The 20,453-nt window shown below is 39.5% G+C and overlaps 1 protein-coding gene and 1 pseudogene across 2 annotated transcripts in view; both read left to right on the forward strand.

The window, feature by feature from the left end:
* The window catches only part of Msr1 (macrophage scavenger receptor 1), an 85,821-nt gene extending 67,248 nt beyond the window's left edge, over positions 1 to 18,573 (forward strand). Inside the window, exon 10 of one of the 2 annotated variants that reach the window (XM_039094773.2) lies at positions 5,779 to 6,785. In XM_039094773.2, coding sequence (XP_038950701.1) covers positions 5,779 to 6,146 — 368 coding nt within the window. In that variant the 3' untranslated portion in view covers positions 6,147 to 6,785. Of the gene's footprint in view, positions 1 to 5,778; positions 6,786 to 14,142 lie in introns of those variants that run through there. The other variant, NM_001191939.2, reaches the window with a different exon arrangement.
* Positions 3,380 to 5,388, forward strand: Gnb1-ps2 (G protein subunit beta 1, pseudogene 2; annotated as a pseudogene).
* Positions 18,574 to 20,453: the final 1,880 nt, after the last annotated feature.

The raw sequence follows: 20,453 nt of genomic DNA on the forward strand, positions 1-20,453 counted from the left end.
GCACATTTAATTTAGAGTTCCACCCCAGGGATGGGGAAAAGGCCACTCTAAAAGCTGAATAGAGACAGAAAAGGAAACCTAGAGATAGGAGTGAATGGTAGGGAGCAAAAAACAAATACACCCTTGAGCTTTAATTATTTATTATCTGCTTGGGAAAATAAGAATCCACTTCATTTTATATTGTCCAACACTACCAAAATTTAAATAACAATAAAAAGTTGAAAAAGTTGAAATTTCTCTACTTTGTATAATTCTAATTTTAGACAGAATGTAGCGTTCTGGCCATGGTTTCTTCCAGTCAACATACTGTTTTTTGTTTTTTTTTTTTTTTTACTTTTTTTTTCCTTCCTGGTTTCAAAATAGCAAACCTGGCTTACCAGAGATAATCCTTGTTAGCTTTAAGAACAATTAGTTTTGCAGCTGCAAGCAAAATGATTTATTGGAATAAAGCTTAAAGCACGCTCGTTTAAATAGGTTCTTTCATTTGCACGTGCAGTTTGCAAAAAGTGGAATGGTCTTTCTCTTCCTGAGAAGACAAATCCGCTGAGTCTCAGGCAACACAGGGAGTCATCTGGTGTATGTCATTGTAGGAGGGAGAACCTGTTCCTTATTCAGGCTTCCCACCATATTTTCAGTGTCCTCTCTGCAGCCAATAAGGGTGGACTTTATCAGATTATGGTGTTATCGCCTGGAATCTGCTCAGGAAAGGAAGCACTGAAACCAAAGTAGCTGCTTACCTTTTCCTGAGTAAAGGGTGCTGAGCTCCAAACTGTAGAACAGAAACAAGAAAGTTCTCCTCACAGTACTTACTGCCTCTTGCTCATTCTTAGCTGCCTATTCTGTGCTGTGATATTAAATGCTATCACTTTCCATATTTAATTTACAAGTGAAATTTTCAAAAGAAAAATGCAAAGGGAGCGCGATGACAATCCAAAATTTAACTCTGCATCATTGGCCTGTCTTTTAATGAATGGTTATCAAAATCATCCTAAAGATAAATGAAATGTAACTCAATTCTTAAACTCCAGTCCCTCTACATGACAGGTTTGCAAATGTGGGGGCTGAAGCTATGGTCCTGTTGGTACTGCACTTGCCCAGTAACCATCCTATTTGTTTTCTTTAAAAGCTATCAATTACAAGCGTAACAAGCGAACATACGGATGGATAAATAGTTATGGTAAAAAGATTATATGTAGTCAAATAGGTAGGTAGGCAACATATCTACATAAACAATTGGTAAATAAGTGTAGCTAAGTTACATGGGTAATCATTTGGTCAGAGCCTATACCGACGAAATCCCACACAATTGCTATATGTTCCCAATGAGTAAAAAAATACACCAGAGACAAACATCCAGCAGTGACCACAACAGCAGCAGAATTCCTGAAATAACTTTAGTACCTACAGAAACAAAACCAAATTTACTTTCTAATCTCTTAGACTGGCATGAAGATAAAATTTTGTGAATTTTACCCTACCTTCACATTCATTTTTAAAGCCAAAAAAAAAATAATTTGGAAAAAGCTGGAAGATATGTATTAGATAAAATTTAGGCTCAATAGTTCTGAATATATTAATGTTAAAATAAAACAAACATTTATAAATGATTTTCCCACTTCTACTTAGCTTCTGTGGAGTGAGTAAATATGACTGAGTTTTGGTGTCTTTTTGTTCTCACTTGGCTTTTGTCTGCTGTTTGGAAGTAGCAATTTATCCTTTGGATCTCAGTTTGTTTTTAACTCTGGAATGGAGATATTACCTTTATTTTAAAGGTTAGAGCAGCACATCTCACCCTTTTTAATACTGAGACCTTTTAATACAGCTCCTCATGTTGTGGTGAATCCCAACCATAAAATTAGTTTTGTTGCTACTTCATAACTGCAGTTTTGCTACTGATGTGAATCATAGTGTAAATACCTGTGTCTTCAGATGGTCTTAGGTGATCCCTGTGAAGGGGTCATTGACAGCTCCCAAGGGAGTTGAGAAACACAGGTTGAGAACTAGTGGCTTGGAAAGTAAACAGAATTATATGGAGGAATAACTAGGCTATCACCTTCAAGCACTCAAAACGTTCCCATGGTTACTGAATCCTTTCCAACTAGTAAAGGAGATAGTCATTGTGCGTATTTTATATATTATCACCTAGAATAATAATCAGAAGTTGTGGATGAAAATATAAACAACAGATTTATAATAGAGTTTTCTGCTATTACATTGGTGGCATCAAGGGTTTTACCTACGTAGAACAGAAGCCTGCAGGTAGAAGCCATTCTGAAAGAGTATGGATTTGGTTTCTTTACACTCAGAGCAGATTCATGGTATGATTAAATCTAAGAATGCAGAGGAATTCGGTGAACATTGATTGGCCCTAGGCATACATAACATAAGGATTCCATGTGGCTTTGGGTGAAGTTCTTGCTTCTGCATGATTTTCTGTTCGGTCAGTAGAAGAGTAGAACAAAAATGAAATTTAATCTTTTGAATATTAGTGAGAGACTCAGTGAGGCACCTAATCAAACAAACCACGAGTATGCCCTGTGTCACATGAACAGTCCTTAAAGAGTAAGCCTGCATTTTCATTATCACCCTAAGCCTCAGTATACTAGCACCCACTAATTGCTTGGTCACGGTTTCTAAAAAAAATGTGTGCTGGAGCCTGCCCCACATGTGGCCCATACATATACAGTAGATTAGATAAGATGGATGAAGCAAAGAAGTGCAGGCCTACAGGAACCGGATGTAGATCTCTCCTGAGAGACACAGCCAGAATACAACAAATACATAGGCGAATGCCAGCAGCAAACCACTGAACTGTGAACGGGACCCCCGTTGAAGGAATCAGTGAAAGGACTGGAAGAGCTTGAAGGGGCTCGAGACCCCTTATGAACAACAATGCCAAGCAACCAGAGCTTCCAGGGACTAAGCCACTACCTAAAGACTATATATGGACTGACCCTGGACTCTGACCTCATAGGTAGCAATGAATAGCCCAGTAAGAGCACCAGTGGAAGGGGAAGCCCTTGGTCCTGCCAAGGCTGGACCCCCAGTGAACGTGATTGTTGTGGGGCGGGTGGTAATGGGGGGAAGATGGGGAGAGGAACACCCATATAGAGGGGAGGGGGAGGGGGTAGGAGGATGTTGCCCCGGAAACTGGGAAAGGGAATGACAATCGAAATGTAAATAAGAAATACTGAAGTTAATAAAGATAAAAAAGGGACGGCGATGGCGGCGGCGGCGGCGGCGGCGGCGGCGGAGGTGGTGGTGGCGGGCGGCGAGGGCAGCGGGGCTGGGACTGGAACAGCCACCGCGCAGACCCGAGCAGCCTCGCCGGCTCCTGCCCGCAGGCGGCGAGCGCGACGACCAGGCGGCGGCGTGGGCGCCAGACCAGGCGAGGGCGAGACTTACATGTGTAGGGAACCAGACCAGAAACCCTTCTGAGTCAAGAGCTTGGATTCTGAAGTGTGGAAAGCACCGAGACGTGAAGATGAGTGAACTTGACCAGCTGCGGCAGGAGGCCGAGCAACTGAAGAAACAAATTAGAGATGCCCGTAAAGCATGTGCAGATGCGACGCTTTCTCAGATCACAAACAACATTGATCCAGTGGGAAGAATCCAAATGCGAACCAGGAGAACACTGAGGGGGCATCTGGCAAACTGGGGCACAGACTCAAGGCTCCTTGTCAGCGCCTCTCAGGATGGGAAACTCGTCATCTGGGACAGCTATACCACAAGCAAGGTTCATGCCATCCCTCTGCGTTCCTCTTGGGTCATAACCTGTGCATACGCTCCTTCTGGGAATTATGTGGCCTGTGGTGGCCTGGATAACATCTGCTCCATTTACAATCTGAAAACTCGTGAAGGAAATGTGCCTGTGAGTCGTGAGCTGGCAGGACACACAGGTTATCTATCCTGTTGCCGGTTCCTGGATGACAATCAGATAGTTACCAGTTCTGGAGACACCACATGTGCCCTGTGGGACATCCAGACCGGCCAGCAGACAACCACGTTTACTGGACACACTGGAGATGTCATGAGCCTGTCTCTTGCTCCTGACACCAGGTCTCTGGTGCTTGCGATGCTTCGGCCAAGTTCTGGGATGTCCAAGAAGGGATGTGCCGGCAGACCTTTACAGGACACGAGTCTGACATCAATGCCATATGTTTCTTTCCCAATGGCAATGCCTTTGCCACTGGCTCAGACGATGCTACATGCAGGCTGTTTGACCTTCGAGTAGACCAGGAGCTCATGACCTACTCCCAGGACAACATTATCTGTGGTATCACATCTGTTTCCTTCTCCAAGAGTGGCTGCCTCCTCCTCGCTGGCTATGACGACTTCAACTGTAATGTCTGGGATGCACTAAAAGCTGACAGAGCTGGTGTCCTAGCTGGACATGACAACCGAGTCAGCTGCTTGGGGGTGACTGATGATGGCATGGCTGTGGCAACAGGATCCTGGGACAGCTTCCTCAAGATCTGGAACTAAGGCAGTAGCAGGGGGATGGATGCCATGGCGCCTGGAAGACCATTCCAACCTTGAAGCGTTACTGCGATAGCATATCCTATCCAACCAGACTAACGTGGACACCCACACCTCCCCTCAGAACTTCAAAAGGGCAAGATCTTTTTTCCTTCACTTATTGCTGAAACCAAGAGCACAACTCCCATTAAGAGAAGGATCTCTGTGCTGTAAACTAAAACAAATTGTGCATTTTTCTGGGGCCATTGTCTTTGGTTTATTTTGTTTTGTTTTTTGTTTTTGTTTTTGTTTTGTCTTGGTCAAATTTTTAAAGGAAATACTACAATAAAAATGTTAACCAGAAGGTAACCCTGAGTATGATTGTGAGACAGACACACCTTTTTACTAGTTCATTTGCATTTAAATCAGTGATCCTGATCTGTGGCATTCATGAAAAACAAGTTGAAGACTTTGTTTATCTGGAATTGTTTCTAAATATAAAGTCATTTGTAGCAAGACTTTGGAAGCATTCACGTTTCTTCCTTAAACATATTCCTTTATGTTCAGTAGTTAAGAGAACCAGAGCCCATGGGGGTGTCTGACTGTCACTGATGTATTTTTGTCCCTGGCTTGCTTTTTTTTTTTTTTTTTTTTTTTTTTTTTTTTTTTTTTTTTTTTTTTTTTTTGTCTCATGTCACAGATGACTGTTTCGCACAAACACAGCATAGTGGAAGAAAAAATTCAGAAGCAAAGTAGCCAAGCACATGTTATGATGGCCACGAATGCTTGGTCAGAATCCTTCCCTTTGCTCAGCAGTGAACTTATTCCCAGCACCCTTCCCTCCTCACTGTCCAGTTTCTGTTCTTTCCTTGGGTTTCCTGTGAAGTTGGAGGGAAGTTTGTAGTCATGTGACACTAGCCGTTCTGCCCCTGCTGTCAGATTTTTTTCTCCAGAGAGGTGCCTGTCCTGTGCTTGGATAGTCAGTTTGTGTATGAAACAATGTACAAATAAATGTTTTGAAAATAATGATCTCAGACTTTCTAAGTTAAAATTTAAACAATTTGATTGTTTGCCATATTGGGTGGGTTTACTCTTAGAATCGCATGCTGTAGAAATGCTCTAAAGTGCTGTAGAAATGCTCTAAAGTGCATATAGGACTCAGTCCTTAGATGTTCTTTTTATTTTAAGAAATAGCCTCTTCAAGTTGTAACTGTGGCGGCTTTGTCCATTACTGTTGCTATTCTGCACACATATCGGGAGCAGCAAGCACTTTACACACTCGAGTAGTGGGATAAGTCACTGTTTTCTTTACTTTCCGAGATGATCGTCCTGTTGGGAATGACTGCTGCTGGCTGCAGGAAGGGAGGGAAGCTGCTCCGCTGCCTCTCTGCCACTTCCTGGAAGCAGCCTCCACGGAACAGCCCTTGCATCTGAGGCAACCATTTTTACACCGTGCAGATCTTCGTGGTTATCATCTCAAAGCCATGTTCAGCAGCAGCGTTTGGACAGCGGTGTTCTGTGGGCCCTCCCATCCCCCTATATCCTGCACCCCTCATAGCAGTAGTGGCTTCGCCATTCTGTTTTCTGCAGCGTCCTGTACAAAACTGTGTTGTGACTGTGCAGTAGGCCTGGACATGGCAAAGAGAATACAGCGAAGCCCCTTCTCTTCCTACCAAACGACTCTCTAGAGCTCTCTGCACCCTGTACCCTTTTCACCTTTTGTATTTAATTTTAAAGTCAGTGTACTGCAAGGAGGCTGGATGCAAGATAGATACTATATTAAACTGTACTGTTATTTAAGATGTAATAAAGCAGTTTGACATGAAAAAAATGTGTGCTCATCTCACCACACATTAAATATATAATTTTTTTATTTTTATGGCATAGCTACAACCATTGAGAGTCTTCACACTCTCAATTTCCTTTTTCTGAATAACAAAATTGTACTGCTAAGATTTGGACTATATGAATATAGGTATAAAATAATTCAGAGCAAACCTATTATGGTAGCCTGGGAACAAGAGCCATGAGCTTCTCCATTCTCCTGTCTCCAGAAGGATAACAAAAGCATGGTTTCTCTACAGTTTCAAAACTATTTATATTTACATGTAATTAATATGACTGGTAAATTTCCCTCTGCTTTGTCTTCATTCCATGACAGCATGGGGATGAGCATACATTCTTATTATTTGCCTGCATTTTTTTTTAGTATCCCTTGAGGGCTTTCTAGAACTTCCTGTAAGATGTTATGTATACTATTGAAAATGCACATGCAAACAAATGCCATAGCTGATAATCAATTTGAGAATTAACAACATATTCGCCAACTTTTCCGCTTCTGATATTGTATTTCCTTATGTTATTTCTTTACATCTTAATATTTAAGTTTGAAAAATAGAATGCTATGTTGAAAGCCCCCTAAAGCTTTGAATTATCCAGCTAATTAGAATCTGAGAGTCCTCAAAATTGTTTGCTCCTTTTTAATAAAAGCAGTGTAACCTGAGTGTGTACCTCAGGAGCAGGTCACTTACCTTTAGCATGACCAAGGCCCTGGATTCAATCCCTCTGACCACCAAATTAAAAAAAAAAAAGTAAGAAAACAAATAAATCAAAGTGTAAAGAAGATCTTTTAATTACTGTTACATAAAATATACAATATTTATAATTATCTCATCACTCTAATCTTAAATGAACACAGCAGTTTATGTTCTTTATAGAGAGGGGCATTCTAGGGACAAAGGAAAAATGAGTCCTCAAGGAAAAGTTCCATAATAAATCTTACAGAAAAAAGAAAAAGAATCTTATGAAATCTCTTTCTCCCTTGTAGATTTTTTTTCTATTTAACATCCATCCTGACACATAACCCTAAAATATAGATCTGATGATGCGTTTATTTTGGTGTCTCATAATGTATAATTAAAGAGTTGTCAAAAATGGAGGCCAACTTTCAATGTAACCTGCCAGGTACATCTCCTTCAGTCATTAACATAGATTGTATTTGAGATGCTCGGAGATGATTCTAAAATATCAAGGATTTCCATACTACCTCTGTCACTCGGGATAAGTGCTTTTGTTTATAGCAGAGAAGCTTTATCCACGTTTAAGAGCTCATATTATCCACGTCATTCATTATACCATTACCAGTAGCTGCTTGTTTATGAACGCACACATTCCCATGCAATCATGTTAGTGACTCACCACCTATTTATTGTTCTTGAAAACTCATTTGGGGATTACAATTTGATACAGCCAACCAAAACTGATGTAAGCATGTGTTTACAAGTTTCTTAAAGTTTCTGTTTTGAAATATTTTGGTAAAAGAAAGGAGAATTTTCATAATGGTACATTGAAGAAAATTCTTCAGAGAATATCGGAAAAGATATTCTGAGCAATTATTTTTAAATTTATATTTTTATAATCCATCTTCCTTTTCAAAAACAATTGTTTTCTTCTTAATAAAATACAGTCCATACTTAATATTTTTATCTGTTTATTTGATAGTTAGTCTATCTGTAAGGAATTCTTACTCATTAAAACAACTGTGAATGACCTCAGAGGAAGTAAATGTGTTTTAGACTCACCATTATCCTACTTATTTGTGCTTAAAACCAACACTATTTGCAACCCAGGGTTTCCTTATAGGACAGTTTTATAAGTGCTTTGCTAAATCAATAATGATAGTTTCATTTAGAAGGATAGTATATTTCGTGAACTAGGCCATGCTCAGTGAAAATACACTAATAGCTAAAAGCTAAGGAAGAAATGAAGTTACTGCCTTACAGCTCTCTTCCTGCCAGTATTTTCAGCTCCAAGTGTGCATCAAAATTCCAACATACAGAAACACTTCAATCATCACATCCTCACATAAATCCACTGTTAACAAGGCCTCCTTCTTTTCAGATTGCCAAGGAAATCTGGTGCTTCCTCAGGGAAACAATCAATTCTCCTATAATCTGGGCTTTCTCAGAACTGTGCAGGGGCATTTATAACTTTTTTTTCCTTTTTTAAAAATTGGATTTTTTTATTTATATTTCAAATGTTATCCCCTTTCCAAGTTGCCCATTCATAACCCCCACCCCCACTATCCCATTCCCCATCCCCTTTCTTGTATGAGGGTATTCTCTCAAACAACCACCCATCCCTTCCCACCTCCCTGCCCTGACATTCCCCTACACTGGGAGGTCCAGTCTTAGCAGAACCAAGGGCTTCTCTTCCCATTGCTGCCCAATAAGGCCATCCTTATTGGATGGCCACATATGCCGCTAGAGTCATGGGTCTGTCCATGTGTATTCTCTGAGTGGTTGGTTCTTATGGTGTTGCAAGCCCCTTCAGCTCCTTCAATCCTTTCTCTAACTCCACCAACAAGGACCCTGTTCTCAGTTCAATGGTTGGCTGGTAGCATTCACCTCTGTATTTGTCACACTCTGACTGAGCCTCTCCAGAGACAGCTATATCAGGCTCCTGTCAGCATGAACTTTTTGGCTTCATCAATATTGTCTAGTTTTGGTGGCTGTATATAAATGGGCTGGATCCCCAGATGGGGCAACTCTGAATGGCCATTCCTTCAGTCTCTGCCCCAAACTTTGTCTAAATATCTCCTCCTATGAATACTTTTGTTCCCCCTATTAAGAAGGACTGAAGCATCTGCACTTTGGTGTCTACTTGTGGTCTGTAGATTGTTTCTTGGGTAATTTGAGCTTTTGGGCTAATATCCACTTATCAGTGAGTGCAGACCATTGGTTATTTCTATGAATGGGTTACCTCACTCAGGATATTTTCTAGTTCAATCCATTTGCCTATGAATTTCATGAAGTCATTATTTTTTATAGCTGAGTAGTACTCCATTATGTAGATGTACCACATTTTCTGTATCCATCCTCTGTTGAAGGGCATCTGGGTTCTTTCCAGCTTCTGACTCTTATAAATAAGGCTACTCTGATGTACTAAGAAGAAGAAGAAGGTATATTCTTTTTATTTCAGGATGAAACATTCTATAGATATCTGTTTAATACATTTGGTTCATAACTTCTGTTAATTTCTCTATGTCTCTGTTTAGTTTCTGTTCCCATGATCTATCCATTGATGGGAGAGGGGGTTGTTGAAATCTCCCACTATTATTGTATGAGGTACAAAGTGTGCTTTGAGCTTTAATAAGGTTTATTTTATGAATGTAGGTGCCGTTGCATTTGGAGCATAGATATTCAAGATTGAGAGTTCATCTTAGTGGATTTTTCCTTTGATGAATATGAAGTGTCTTTCCTTATGTTTTTGATTACTTTTGTTTGAAATTCCATTTTATTCAATATTAGAATGGCCACTCCCGCTTGTTTCTTTGGTCCATTTGCTTGGAAAATTGTTTTCCCAGCCTTTTACTCTGAGGTAATATCTGTTTTTGTCACTGAGGTGCATTTTGGGTATGCAATAAAATGCTGGATCCTGTTTATGTATCCAGTCTCTTAGTCTATGTCCTTTTATCGTGAAATTGAGTCCATTGATGTTAAGAGATATTAAGGAATAGTGATTGTTGTTTGCTGGGGGTTTTTTTGGTGATAGAGGTGGATATATGTTTGTGTCGCTATCTTCTTTTGCCTTTGTTGCAAGGAGATTACTTTCATTATTTTCTAGGGTGTAGTTTCCTTCCTTGTGTTGGAGTTTTTCCATCTATTATTCTTTTTAGGGCTAGATTTATGATATTATGTAAATTGAGTTTTGTCATGGAATATCTTGGTTGTTCCCTCTATGATAATTGAGAGTTTTGCTGGATATAGTAGCCTTGGCAGTCATTTGTGTTCTCTTAGGGTCTGCATGACATCTGTCCAGGATCTTCTGACTTTCATAGTCTCTGGTGGGAAGTCTGGTGTGATTCTGATAGGTCTGCCTTTATATGTTACTTGACCTTTTTCCCTTACTGCTTTTAATATTCTTTCTTTGTTTTGTGCATTTGGTGTTTTAACTGTTATGTAACAGGAGGAGTTTCTTTTCTGGTCCAATCTATTTGGAGTTCTGTTGGTTTCCTGTATGTTTATGGGCATCTCTTTAGGAACATTTTCTTCTATAATTTTGTTGAAGATATTTACTGGCCCTTTAAGTTGGGAATATTCGCTCTCTTCTATACCTATTATCCTTAGTTTAATCTTCTCATTGTGTCCTGGATTTCCTGAATGTTTTAGGTTTTTGCATTTTACATTTTCTTTGACTGTTGTGTCCATGATTTCTATGGTATCTTATGCCCCTGATATTCTCTTTTCTATCTCTTGTATTATGTTGGTGATGCTTGCTTCTATGACTCCTGATCTCTTTCCTAGGTTTTGTATCTCCAGGGTTGTCTCTCTTTGTGATTTCTTTACTGTTTCATTTTCATTTTTAGATCCTGGATGAATGTGTTCAATTCCTTCACTTGTTTGGCTGTGTTTTCCTGTAATTCTTTAATGGACTTTTGTATTTCCTATTTAAGGGCTTCTACGTGTTAACCTGTGTTGTCCTGTATTTCTTTTTGGTTTTATCTTTATTAACTTGAGTATTTCTTATTTACATTTTGATTGTTATTTCCCTTCCCAGTTTCCGGGCAAACATCCCCCAGCCCCTCCCCTTCCCCTTCTATATGGGTGTTCCCCTCCTCATCCTCCCCCCCATTACCACCCTCCCCCCAACAATCACACTCACTAGGTGTTCAGTCTTGGCAGGACCAAAGGCTTCCCCTTCCACTGGTGCGCTTACTAGGCTATTCATTGCTACCTATGAGATTGGAGCCCAGGGTCAGTCCATGTATAGTCTTTGGGTAGTGGCTTAGTCCCTGGAAGCTCTGGTTGGTTGGCATTGTTGTTCATATGGTGTCTTGAGTCCCTATAGCTCTTCCAGTCCTTTCTCTGATTCCTTCAACGGGGGTCCCATTCTCAGTTCAGTGGTTTGCTGCTGGCATTCGCCTATGTATTTGCTGTATTTTGGCTGTGTCTCTCAGGAGAGATCTACATCCGGTTCCTGTCAGCCTGCATTTCTTTGCTTCATCTAGTGTGGTGGCTGTATATGTATGGGCCACATGTGGGGCAGGCTCTGAATGGGTGTTCCTTCTGCCTCTGTTCTAAACTTTGTCTCCCTATTCCCTCCTAAGGGTATTCTTGTTCCCTTTTTAAAGAAGGAGTGAGGCATTCACATTTTGGTCATCCTTCTTGAGTTTCATGTGTTCTGTGTGTCTAGGGTAATTCAAGCATTTGGGCTAATAGCCACTTATCAATGAGTGCATACCATGTGTGTTTTTCTGTAATTGGGTTACCTCACTCAAGATGATATTTTCCAGTTCCATCCATTTGCCTATGAATTTCATGAAGTCATTATTTTTGGTAGCTGAGTAATATTCCATTGTGTAGATGTACCACATTTTCTGTATCCATTCCTCTGTTGAAGGGCATCTGGGTTTTTTCCAGCTTCTGGCTATTATAAATAAGGCTGCTATGAACATAGTGGAGCACGTGTCTTTTTTATATGTTGGGGCATCTTTTGGGTATATGCCCAAGAGAGGTATAGCTGGGTCCTCAAGTAGTTCAATGTCCAATTTTCTGAGGCACCTCCAGACTGATTTTCAGAATGGTTGTACCAGCCTGCAATCCCACCAACAATGGATGAGTGTTCTTCTTTCTCCACATCCTCGCAACATTTGCTTCACCAGAGTTTTTGATCTTAGCCATTCTGACTGATGTAAGGTGAAATCTCAGGGTTGTTTTGATTTGCGTTTCCCTTATGACTAAAATGTTGAACATTTTTTAGGTGTTTCTCAGCCATTCGGCATTCCTCAGATATGAATTCTTTGTTTAGCTCTGAACCCCATTTTTTAATAGGGTTATTTGTCTCCCTGAGGTCTAACTTCTTGAGTTCTTTGTATATTTTGGATATAAGGCCTCTATCTGTTGTAGGCTTGGTAAAGATCTTTTCCCAATCTGTTGGTTGTAGTTTTGTCCTAACAACAGTGTCCTTTGCCTTACAGAAGCTTTGCAGTTTTATGAGATCCCATTTGTTGATTCTTGATCTTAGAGCATAAGCCATTGGTTTTGTTCAGGAAATTTTCTCCAGTGTCCATGTGTTCAAGATTCTTCCCCACTTTTTCTTCTATTAGTTTGAGTGTATCTGGTTTGATGTGGAGGTCCTTGATGCACTTGGACTTAAGCTTTGTACAGGGTGATGAGCATGGATCAATCTGCATTCTTCTACATGTTGCCCTCCAGTTGAACCAGCACCATTTGCTGAAAATGCTATCTTTTTTTCTATGGATGGTTTTGGCTCCTTTGTCAAAAATCAAGTGACCATAGGTGTGTGGGTTCATTTCTGGATCTTCAATTCTATTCCACTGGTCTATCTGTCTTTCTCTGTACCAATACCATGCAGTTTTTATCACTATTGCTCTGTAATACTGCTTGAGTTCAGGGATATTTCTTTAAGTGAGTTATTTATGTCCTTCTTAAAGTCCTCTATCATCATCATGAGATGTGATTTTAATTCCAAGTCTTGCTTTTCTGGTCTGTTGGGATATCCAGTATTTGCTTTAGTGGGAGAACTGGGCTCTGACGATGCCAAGAAATATTTGTTTCTGTTGCTTAGTTTCCTGCACTTGCCTCTTGGCATCTGGTTGTTTCAGGTTGTCATGTTGTGGCTTTACCCTCCTATAAGCCTGTGTGTCATCTTCCTGGAAACTGACTTTCTCCCATCAGGATCTGGGTACAGAGAACTGAGGGACTGGGTCAGCTCTGCATGCAGGCAGAAACCTGAAGATTGCTCCTGGGTTCCTGTTTCCTGGGGGCTCCAATTGGGTCCTCAGAGCAGAAGTGTTGTCTTTACCTCTGCTCTCAGGTATCTCAGCACTCCTGGCAACTGGCTTTCAGCTCTGGGTATAGGCAGAGACGGGAATGATCCTCTCTCTGACTTCTCTTAGATTTCTATTTCCAGAGGGCTCTGGGTGGGTTCTTTTTGGTCCCAGAATATGAGCAGAAGTATTGCCTCCCCACGGCCCCCCGAGCTCTCAGGATTGTCTGCACTTCTAAGAGTCCAACTCTCTCCCTCATGGGATTTGAGTACAGATAGCTGTGGATAGCCATGGGATATGTCAGCTCTGGGCGCAGGCAGAAACTAGAAGGGTCCTGCCCTAGACTGCTCCTAGATTCGTGTGTACTGAGGGTTCCAGTTGGGCCCCTCAGAGAAAAGTGGTGGTCTTACCTCTGCTCTCAGGTGTGTTAGCGCTCCTGGCAACTGGCTTTCAGCTCTGGGCACTGGCGGAGACTGGAAAGATCCTCTTTCTGACTGTTTTTAGGTTCCTGTATCCAGAGGGCTCTGGGCAGGTTCCCTCTTAAGCCGGGAATGTGAGCATAAGTGGGGGTCTCCCCTGAGCTCTCAGGATTTCCAGCACTTCTGAGAGTCTGCAGATCTCTCCCCCAAGGTATGGGTATGAAGAGCTTTTGGATTTGGTCAGTTCCAGGCTCAGTCCTATAATTTTTATATTATTTTGCAGTATAGTATTTTACAAGCTTTCAGGGTGTGACATTTTCGGAGGCATGAAAGTCCATTTTATATTCTCAGTACTCTTATTTTGGGAGTAACCACTATTTGGTATTAAATTAATTAATGTCTTAATTGCTGTGTCTCATTCAATTATAAGCACTTAACAACACTTACTAATGCAGATGTATCTGATTGTTGCAGGTACTGGTCCAATATGGCTGAATGAAGTGATGTGCTTTGGGAGAGAATCGTCTATTGAAAACTGTAAAATCAGCAAATGGGGAGAATTAGGCTGTTCACATGCAGAAGATGCTGGGGTCACTTGTACTTCATAATGTATCATATTTTCAGTTTCATTTATGAAATTGCTTTTGTAAAACTATTTTTGTTGCCCTGCTCTACTAAAATCATTTTAATAATAGTAAATGGACTCACAATATTGGTAATAGAAAGGGAATATTTGAAATGAGTGGGAATAGGGTCTTAAACACGGCAAACTTTATGTCTATGGATAAAGGATTCAAACTTCTCACAATGGTTAATGTTGATTGTCAAATTGCCCAGAATTTACAAATGCCAAGAAACACAAAAATATGGTTATTCATATTAGGGCATTTCCAGAGAGGTTTAACTGAAATAGAATCATTGGTAGCATCGTTCATGGGCTTGAGATGCTGACTGAAATAAAAGCAGTGGGGCACCATCATTCATCTCTTTCTGCTTCCTGCCTGTGAATCACTATCCTGCCTGACAGTATCACTATCTAGAACATGCTTCTTTTACCAAGATGGACCATTTGATGCCATGAATCAAAATAAGCTCTTCTTTCCCAAGTATCATTTGGCAATAAGGGAAAAAGCTAACAGAATTCTTTTTACCAGAAGTGGGCTTGTCATAAATCTCATGGCAGTTTGTCAAATTGTTGAATTAATTTTCTGAACGAATAAAGACAAAAAATCTTCTGAGCCATAGGCTATAGATGACCTAGAATGGTATAAACAGGACTTTGGGAGTATTCTGATAGAAATTTGGATTTTTAGATTGGTAAACAAATATGCAAATGCATAAGTAAGGAAATAAAGGTCCATTTCCAGAGACGTCAGAATGAAATAAGAATTATATAATGAACTGAAAAGAGGCATTCATGTCACATGCTGACAACTACTCTGACTTCATTCTATTTGTATTCTGAGACTTGGAATAAGACCAAGAGACTTATTTCTTTAATGTTAAAACTTCAAGATATAATAGAATTGGGGTGTGGCATTGTTACAAGTCTCCATTCTTACCCATATCTGCAGTGACAAAAAGCAACAAGCAGAGAAGGAAGATATCTCAAAACTCTGCAGTTTTAGGGAGAAATAAGCATAAGCTGGTTTAAAGTTGTTGACAAAGATATTAAAGAGAACAAAATTGTAATTTTTAAAGAGATTGGAAAAATTAATGAGAAGCTTCATCCTTTGCAGAAGAAAAAAATAAGGGGCCCTGGTGGCAAAACCATTGAAAGGCTCTAATGTATAAAAAATGCAAATTTATTTGAAAGGATAAAAGTTAAACTGAAAATTTAACTCTGCTAGAAAACAATTGCCTAGAGAATTATTTGTCCTAGAATCAGCTACAAATGTACAGAGACACCTTTATAGCTCTGCTAGATAAAGGCCAGGCTATATTTTGAGACAGTAGCTGAACTTAGAAACCTAATTCACGTGATAAAAAATAAAAAAGTGATGATTCACAAAGATTTATAATAACATGCCAGAAAGACACTTCGATCCAGAAATGTGTTTCAGAGTTGGTTTCCGTATAACAATTTCCCTAGAGGAGCCTGTGCGAAGCTGTAAAGGTGAAACCCAATTTGAAGTAGGGCTGCAGGAACTGAGAGATGCCCCTGAGACAAGTATCATGTATAGAGTGCAACTTGTCCAAGAGGAAGTTGAAGTATTCTAAGATAGCAGAAATAGAGTTTCTAGGTAACCCAGTTCTGTAGGAACTCTAAAGATTCCTTCAGGAACCCATGTGCCCAACACTGGATTATGTGATTTCAGTATTTCTTTAGTTGTTCTTTCCTTGGCATGCTTCAGTTTGTCCTTTTTGCACTGGGAATGTTCATTCTGTAGGACTATATACCATAAGTATGTAACTTGTAGTTTTTGAAAATAGACATTCACAGTTAAGCGATTGTCTGATTCTCAGAAGGGACTCTGAACTTCTATTTTGAAAAATTTGAAACTCTTATGACTTTGGGGAATCTTTGAGACTCAGTAGATTTATCATCATCATCATCATCATTTTTTATTATTATTTGCATTATGAGATTTAGATGAGACTTTAGGGACCAGGAGTGGAATATTAGAACTTAAAAATGTTGTGTTTGGATGTTAACTTGACAAGACTGGATATGTGATGGTCAACATTACTTGTAAAGTTATTGGGATATAGAATAATCTAGGATATACACTTGTAGCCTTCTCCTCGAGAACATTTCCAAAGAACTTTAACTGAGAAGGCAACACCTTAATTTGGTGACTCCATCTTACTGCTTGGAGTTCCAGCACCAAATGAGAATGTAAATGAAGGTGGAGAGCAGAAGCTATTTCTTTCTGTTTCCTGATGTTAACCAATTGGCTCATGCTCCTGCCATCTTGCCTTCTCTGAAGTAATGGACTGTATCCCAAATCATGTGGCAGAGAAACCCAGCAATCCTTAAATTGATCTTATCCATTGTCTTGGCCAACAATGAGAACAGTGAAGAATACACTCTCTGAGCTTTGAAGTGGAACATTTAAAAACAATGATGTATTGAGGTGAATACTCTTAAAACTGAAGAATCTGCAAATGAGAAGAGAGTAGAGAAGGTAGATGTCCTGGCATACTAGCAACACAGGGAGAGTTTTCTAGATTTTGAAACTTAAATACAAAAGATAGAAGAGAGACTTGCAGAACTGTGTGTATGTGCTAGGCTGGGTTCTTCAACTTACCTTTTAAAGAAGGATGACATTTAAGACTTTACTGCTAAACTTTGTTTTATGAGGGCATTACTATGCTGAGATGGAATAATATATTCTCAGATATCAAATGAGTATTATAAAGCATAAAACTATTATATTGCTATGTAGTTTCTTTCTCTACAAAAATGTCAGATACCAAAAATACACGGTGCATCATTGTATTCATTTTTAAAACTACAAGTGAATGTAACTCTAAAAGTTCAATGAGGTTCCCTGAATAAAAAAAATATATGAGAAATACATACTGGAATAATTTTAGGGAATAAAACAAGAGACTGAAATACAGTGTTAACCATCTATCAGGAATCTCTCCAGGGCTATACAAATTTAATAGAATTTCCTGGAAAATATTTCTTTTGTTAACCACAAAAAAATATCTTTGATGCTTTGTTTTCCTAAAAGGGGGGCAAATTAACCATCCCACTGTGAGAACGTAATGCTGGAACAAATACTATTCCTCTGGATAAATACTGATTAGGAATTTCAAACATGTCTCAGACACCTGGCATACCATACATCCCTTATTGGCTGCTAGAGTGATTAGTTAGGAGAAGTGGTAATCCAGGAAAGTTAAGAAGGAAAGAAAAATGGAGGAAAGAAGGAGGGAAAGTAAATGGGAGTACATGGAGGGAATTTCAAGAAATAATGTATTTGCTAATCATCTCCATTATGTGTTAAACATTTGGAGTAAGTCAGTTTGTGAAAACTTGAAGTGGTTTATGATAGTCATGGGGATGAGGCAGTAAATCAACTGAAGGGGAAGTCCTTCTGGACCATAGTGATATTAGGCAATTATTTCTATCTTACTACTTAAATTTTATTTTGTGTGTATGTGTATTTGTATGTATAATGTGCATGTGGATGTGTGTATTTGTGTATATGTGAATGTGTGTGTATGCACACATGTGCATATATGTGCATGTGTGTATTTGTATATATGTGTGTATGTGTATGCACATGTGTGTATGTGTATGCACATGTGTGTGTACATGTCCATGTATGTATGTCCATGTGTATATGTGAGCATCTTTGTGTTTGTGTATATGTGTCTGTGTGGGGAAGCCACAGGCTGATAGTGTTATTTTCAATCACTGTCTGCCTTAGTTTTTGAGACTGGATCTCTTAATGAACCTGGACATTACTGATTCAGGTAGACTATCTGGTTGACAAGCCCTAGGGATTGCCCCCAAAGTGGAGTGTGGAGCATGTACATGCTTGTGTAAGTGAATATGCATGTGCATGGAGGCCAGAGGTCAACAGTTGGGTGTCTTCCTCATTCCTTTTTCATATAAAATTCATTTATGTGCCATATATGCATGATACTTAGAAATAAATTTATGCCATATGTGATTCTGTTTTTTTTTTCTGAAAATGTTCAGATGAGGGTGTTTGACATATATTGGGGCTGGCTGCAAGTTCTATATGGAAGACAGTGAACCTATAATGTTTATATCATGGAAAGTAGAACTATTCTATGTGACCTGGTTAATTCAGGATGATATTCTAAGTGGCCAAGGTGGACATGAATCATGGACAGAGCAAAAGCTACTTGTGTTCAAACACTTACTTGTTTCTATCCCTTCCTCATTTGATGTCCATAAAGTGATAATAAAGAATTTTCTTTCATATTGCTTTTGTTTTCCAAACTATTCTTTTTATTTTAATCTGTTTTTATTGCAAATAGATTATTTGCATGCAATATATTCTGACACAGTTTTTCCTCTCCCAACTCCCCTTGGGTCCTCCTCATGCCCCCTCCCATTTGGATCCCAACCCTCATATATTTTAACATAACATCAGACTATCGTGTGCTAATTTTTTCATTAAGGGTAAAAGTAAGCTAGTGATCTGTAAATTAAAAATAGGAAATGGATTGTGTGGCTGGAACTTTTAAGTTAACCAGATCTTAAAAAAAAAAAAAAAAACCTACAAGAAGGAGATTTCCAAGCCTTCCTGCAGATCTTTGGTAAGGACAGTGGAGAGAGCCTGCTGTAGGTCATAAGAGAAGTGCAGAAACTAACAGAGAGAAAGGGCAATTTTCTCAAAGATCTTCAGTAGAACTGTCATGAGCCCTCATACCACAGAATGCTGGAATGAGGAGGTAGAAGAGGAAGAGGGTGGTGTGTGTGGTAGAAAGAGCTCCCCAAAACCTCCCTTCTTGGGTTTTCTAGAACACCCATGCCTTCGGTTCTTTCTCTACATTTGCTTTCTTTTCTCTCTTCGTTGATTCTTTACTTTCTCTGCAGACGAAATCCAGTTTTTTCATGTAAATGCTACCGCGGGACTATTGGCTCGACCCACAGAATACTTACTTGGCTTTTCTCAAAGGACACTCCCAGAAAACCATGGCACAGCAAGGTCCCAGCCAAACTGTGGGAAGCTGCAGAGAAGTAGGCGGCAGAAAGAAACTAGAAAACAAGTTGGAGATGTCTTTGAAGTTCTCGGGATCCAAAGGAGGAGAATGTGGTTGGCGTCAAGATTTTTATAAGTATCCACAAGATAAAGCACTAAAAGCATATGACATAACCTTTAGTACAGGGGTAGAAACTGCAGTTCAGAAGTAGTTGAATGTCCAAAGAAAGCTGGAAATCACAGCAAGTGTGTAGGAAGAGAAGTGTTAAGTGATGGCGCTCTGACTACAAGAAAAGCTGCGAATCTGCTGGCTTCAGGAAGTGTGTGGCATATCCCCACGTGAAGCAGAACTAGTTTTAACCAAAATGATGCTCCCCAGCCACTAGAACTGTGGATTGGAAGCTCAGCCAGACCCATGACGAGCAGAGAAGCCATCTATGCTTCCTTTTAGTGCTTAACAGGTTTTCATCTCACAGATAAGATATCTATATCTTGATTCTCCGTCACACATATTTGTGGTAAAATTTCTAACAACAGCTAATGAGAAAAAGGAGAGATCGTGAGTTTGAAAAAGAATGAAAGGGATATATAGGAAGGTTTGGAAAAGAAAGAATAAAGGAAAAATATGCAATTGTATTATAACCTCAAAAATATTATTGGAGGAAAAACAGATTATGTTGTGAAAATGTATACAAGCCCTGCAGTCTCATGATATTTAAATTACTTTCATTATTTTTATTATTGCTGTCTAGAATGATAAAGGGAAGGGCAGAGAGAAATTGTTTTACTTTTCCAACTTGGCCCAATTCTTTACTCAGAATTATAGGTGTGCATGGAGAACTTTTAATATTTGATAACAATATGAGTTTCTATGCAATTCTGATTAGTCATTTGGGTGTAATTATCTTCCTTTGTTTTGTAATTCATGTATGGCATCGTTGGTTATGCTCACAATGTTAGTAACAGAAACTACTTTAATTTCTGTGTTTCCTAAAAGAGCATTTGCAAGGGCCCAATTGTCACAGAAAAATCACAGGGCTATATGAAAAATATTAGGGACATTATTTTGTCAAAGGCGTGGCCACTGGAATAATCCATCACTCATGAATGTCACCTGCTCTTTCAGTCTCATAACCAGATTTGAGGTGTACG

Source organism: Rattus norvegicus, chromosome 16 (genome assembly GCF_036323735.1).
Source record: "Rattus norvegicus strain BN/NHsdMcwi chromosome 16, GRCr8, whole genome shotgun sequence".
In the NCBI taxonomy this organism is placed as follows: domain Eukaryota; kingdom Metazoa; phylum Chordata; class Mammalia; order Rodentia; family Muridae; genus Rattus; species Rattus norvegicus.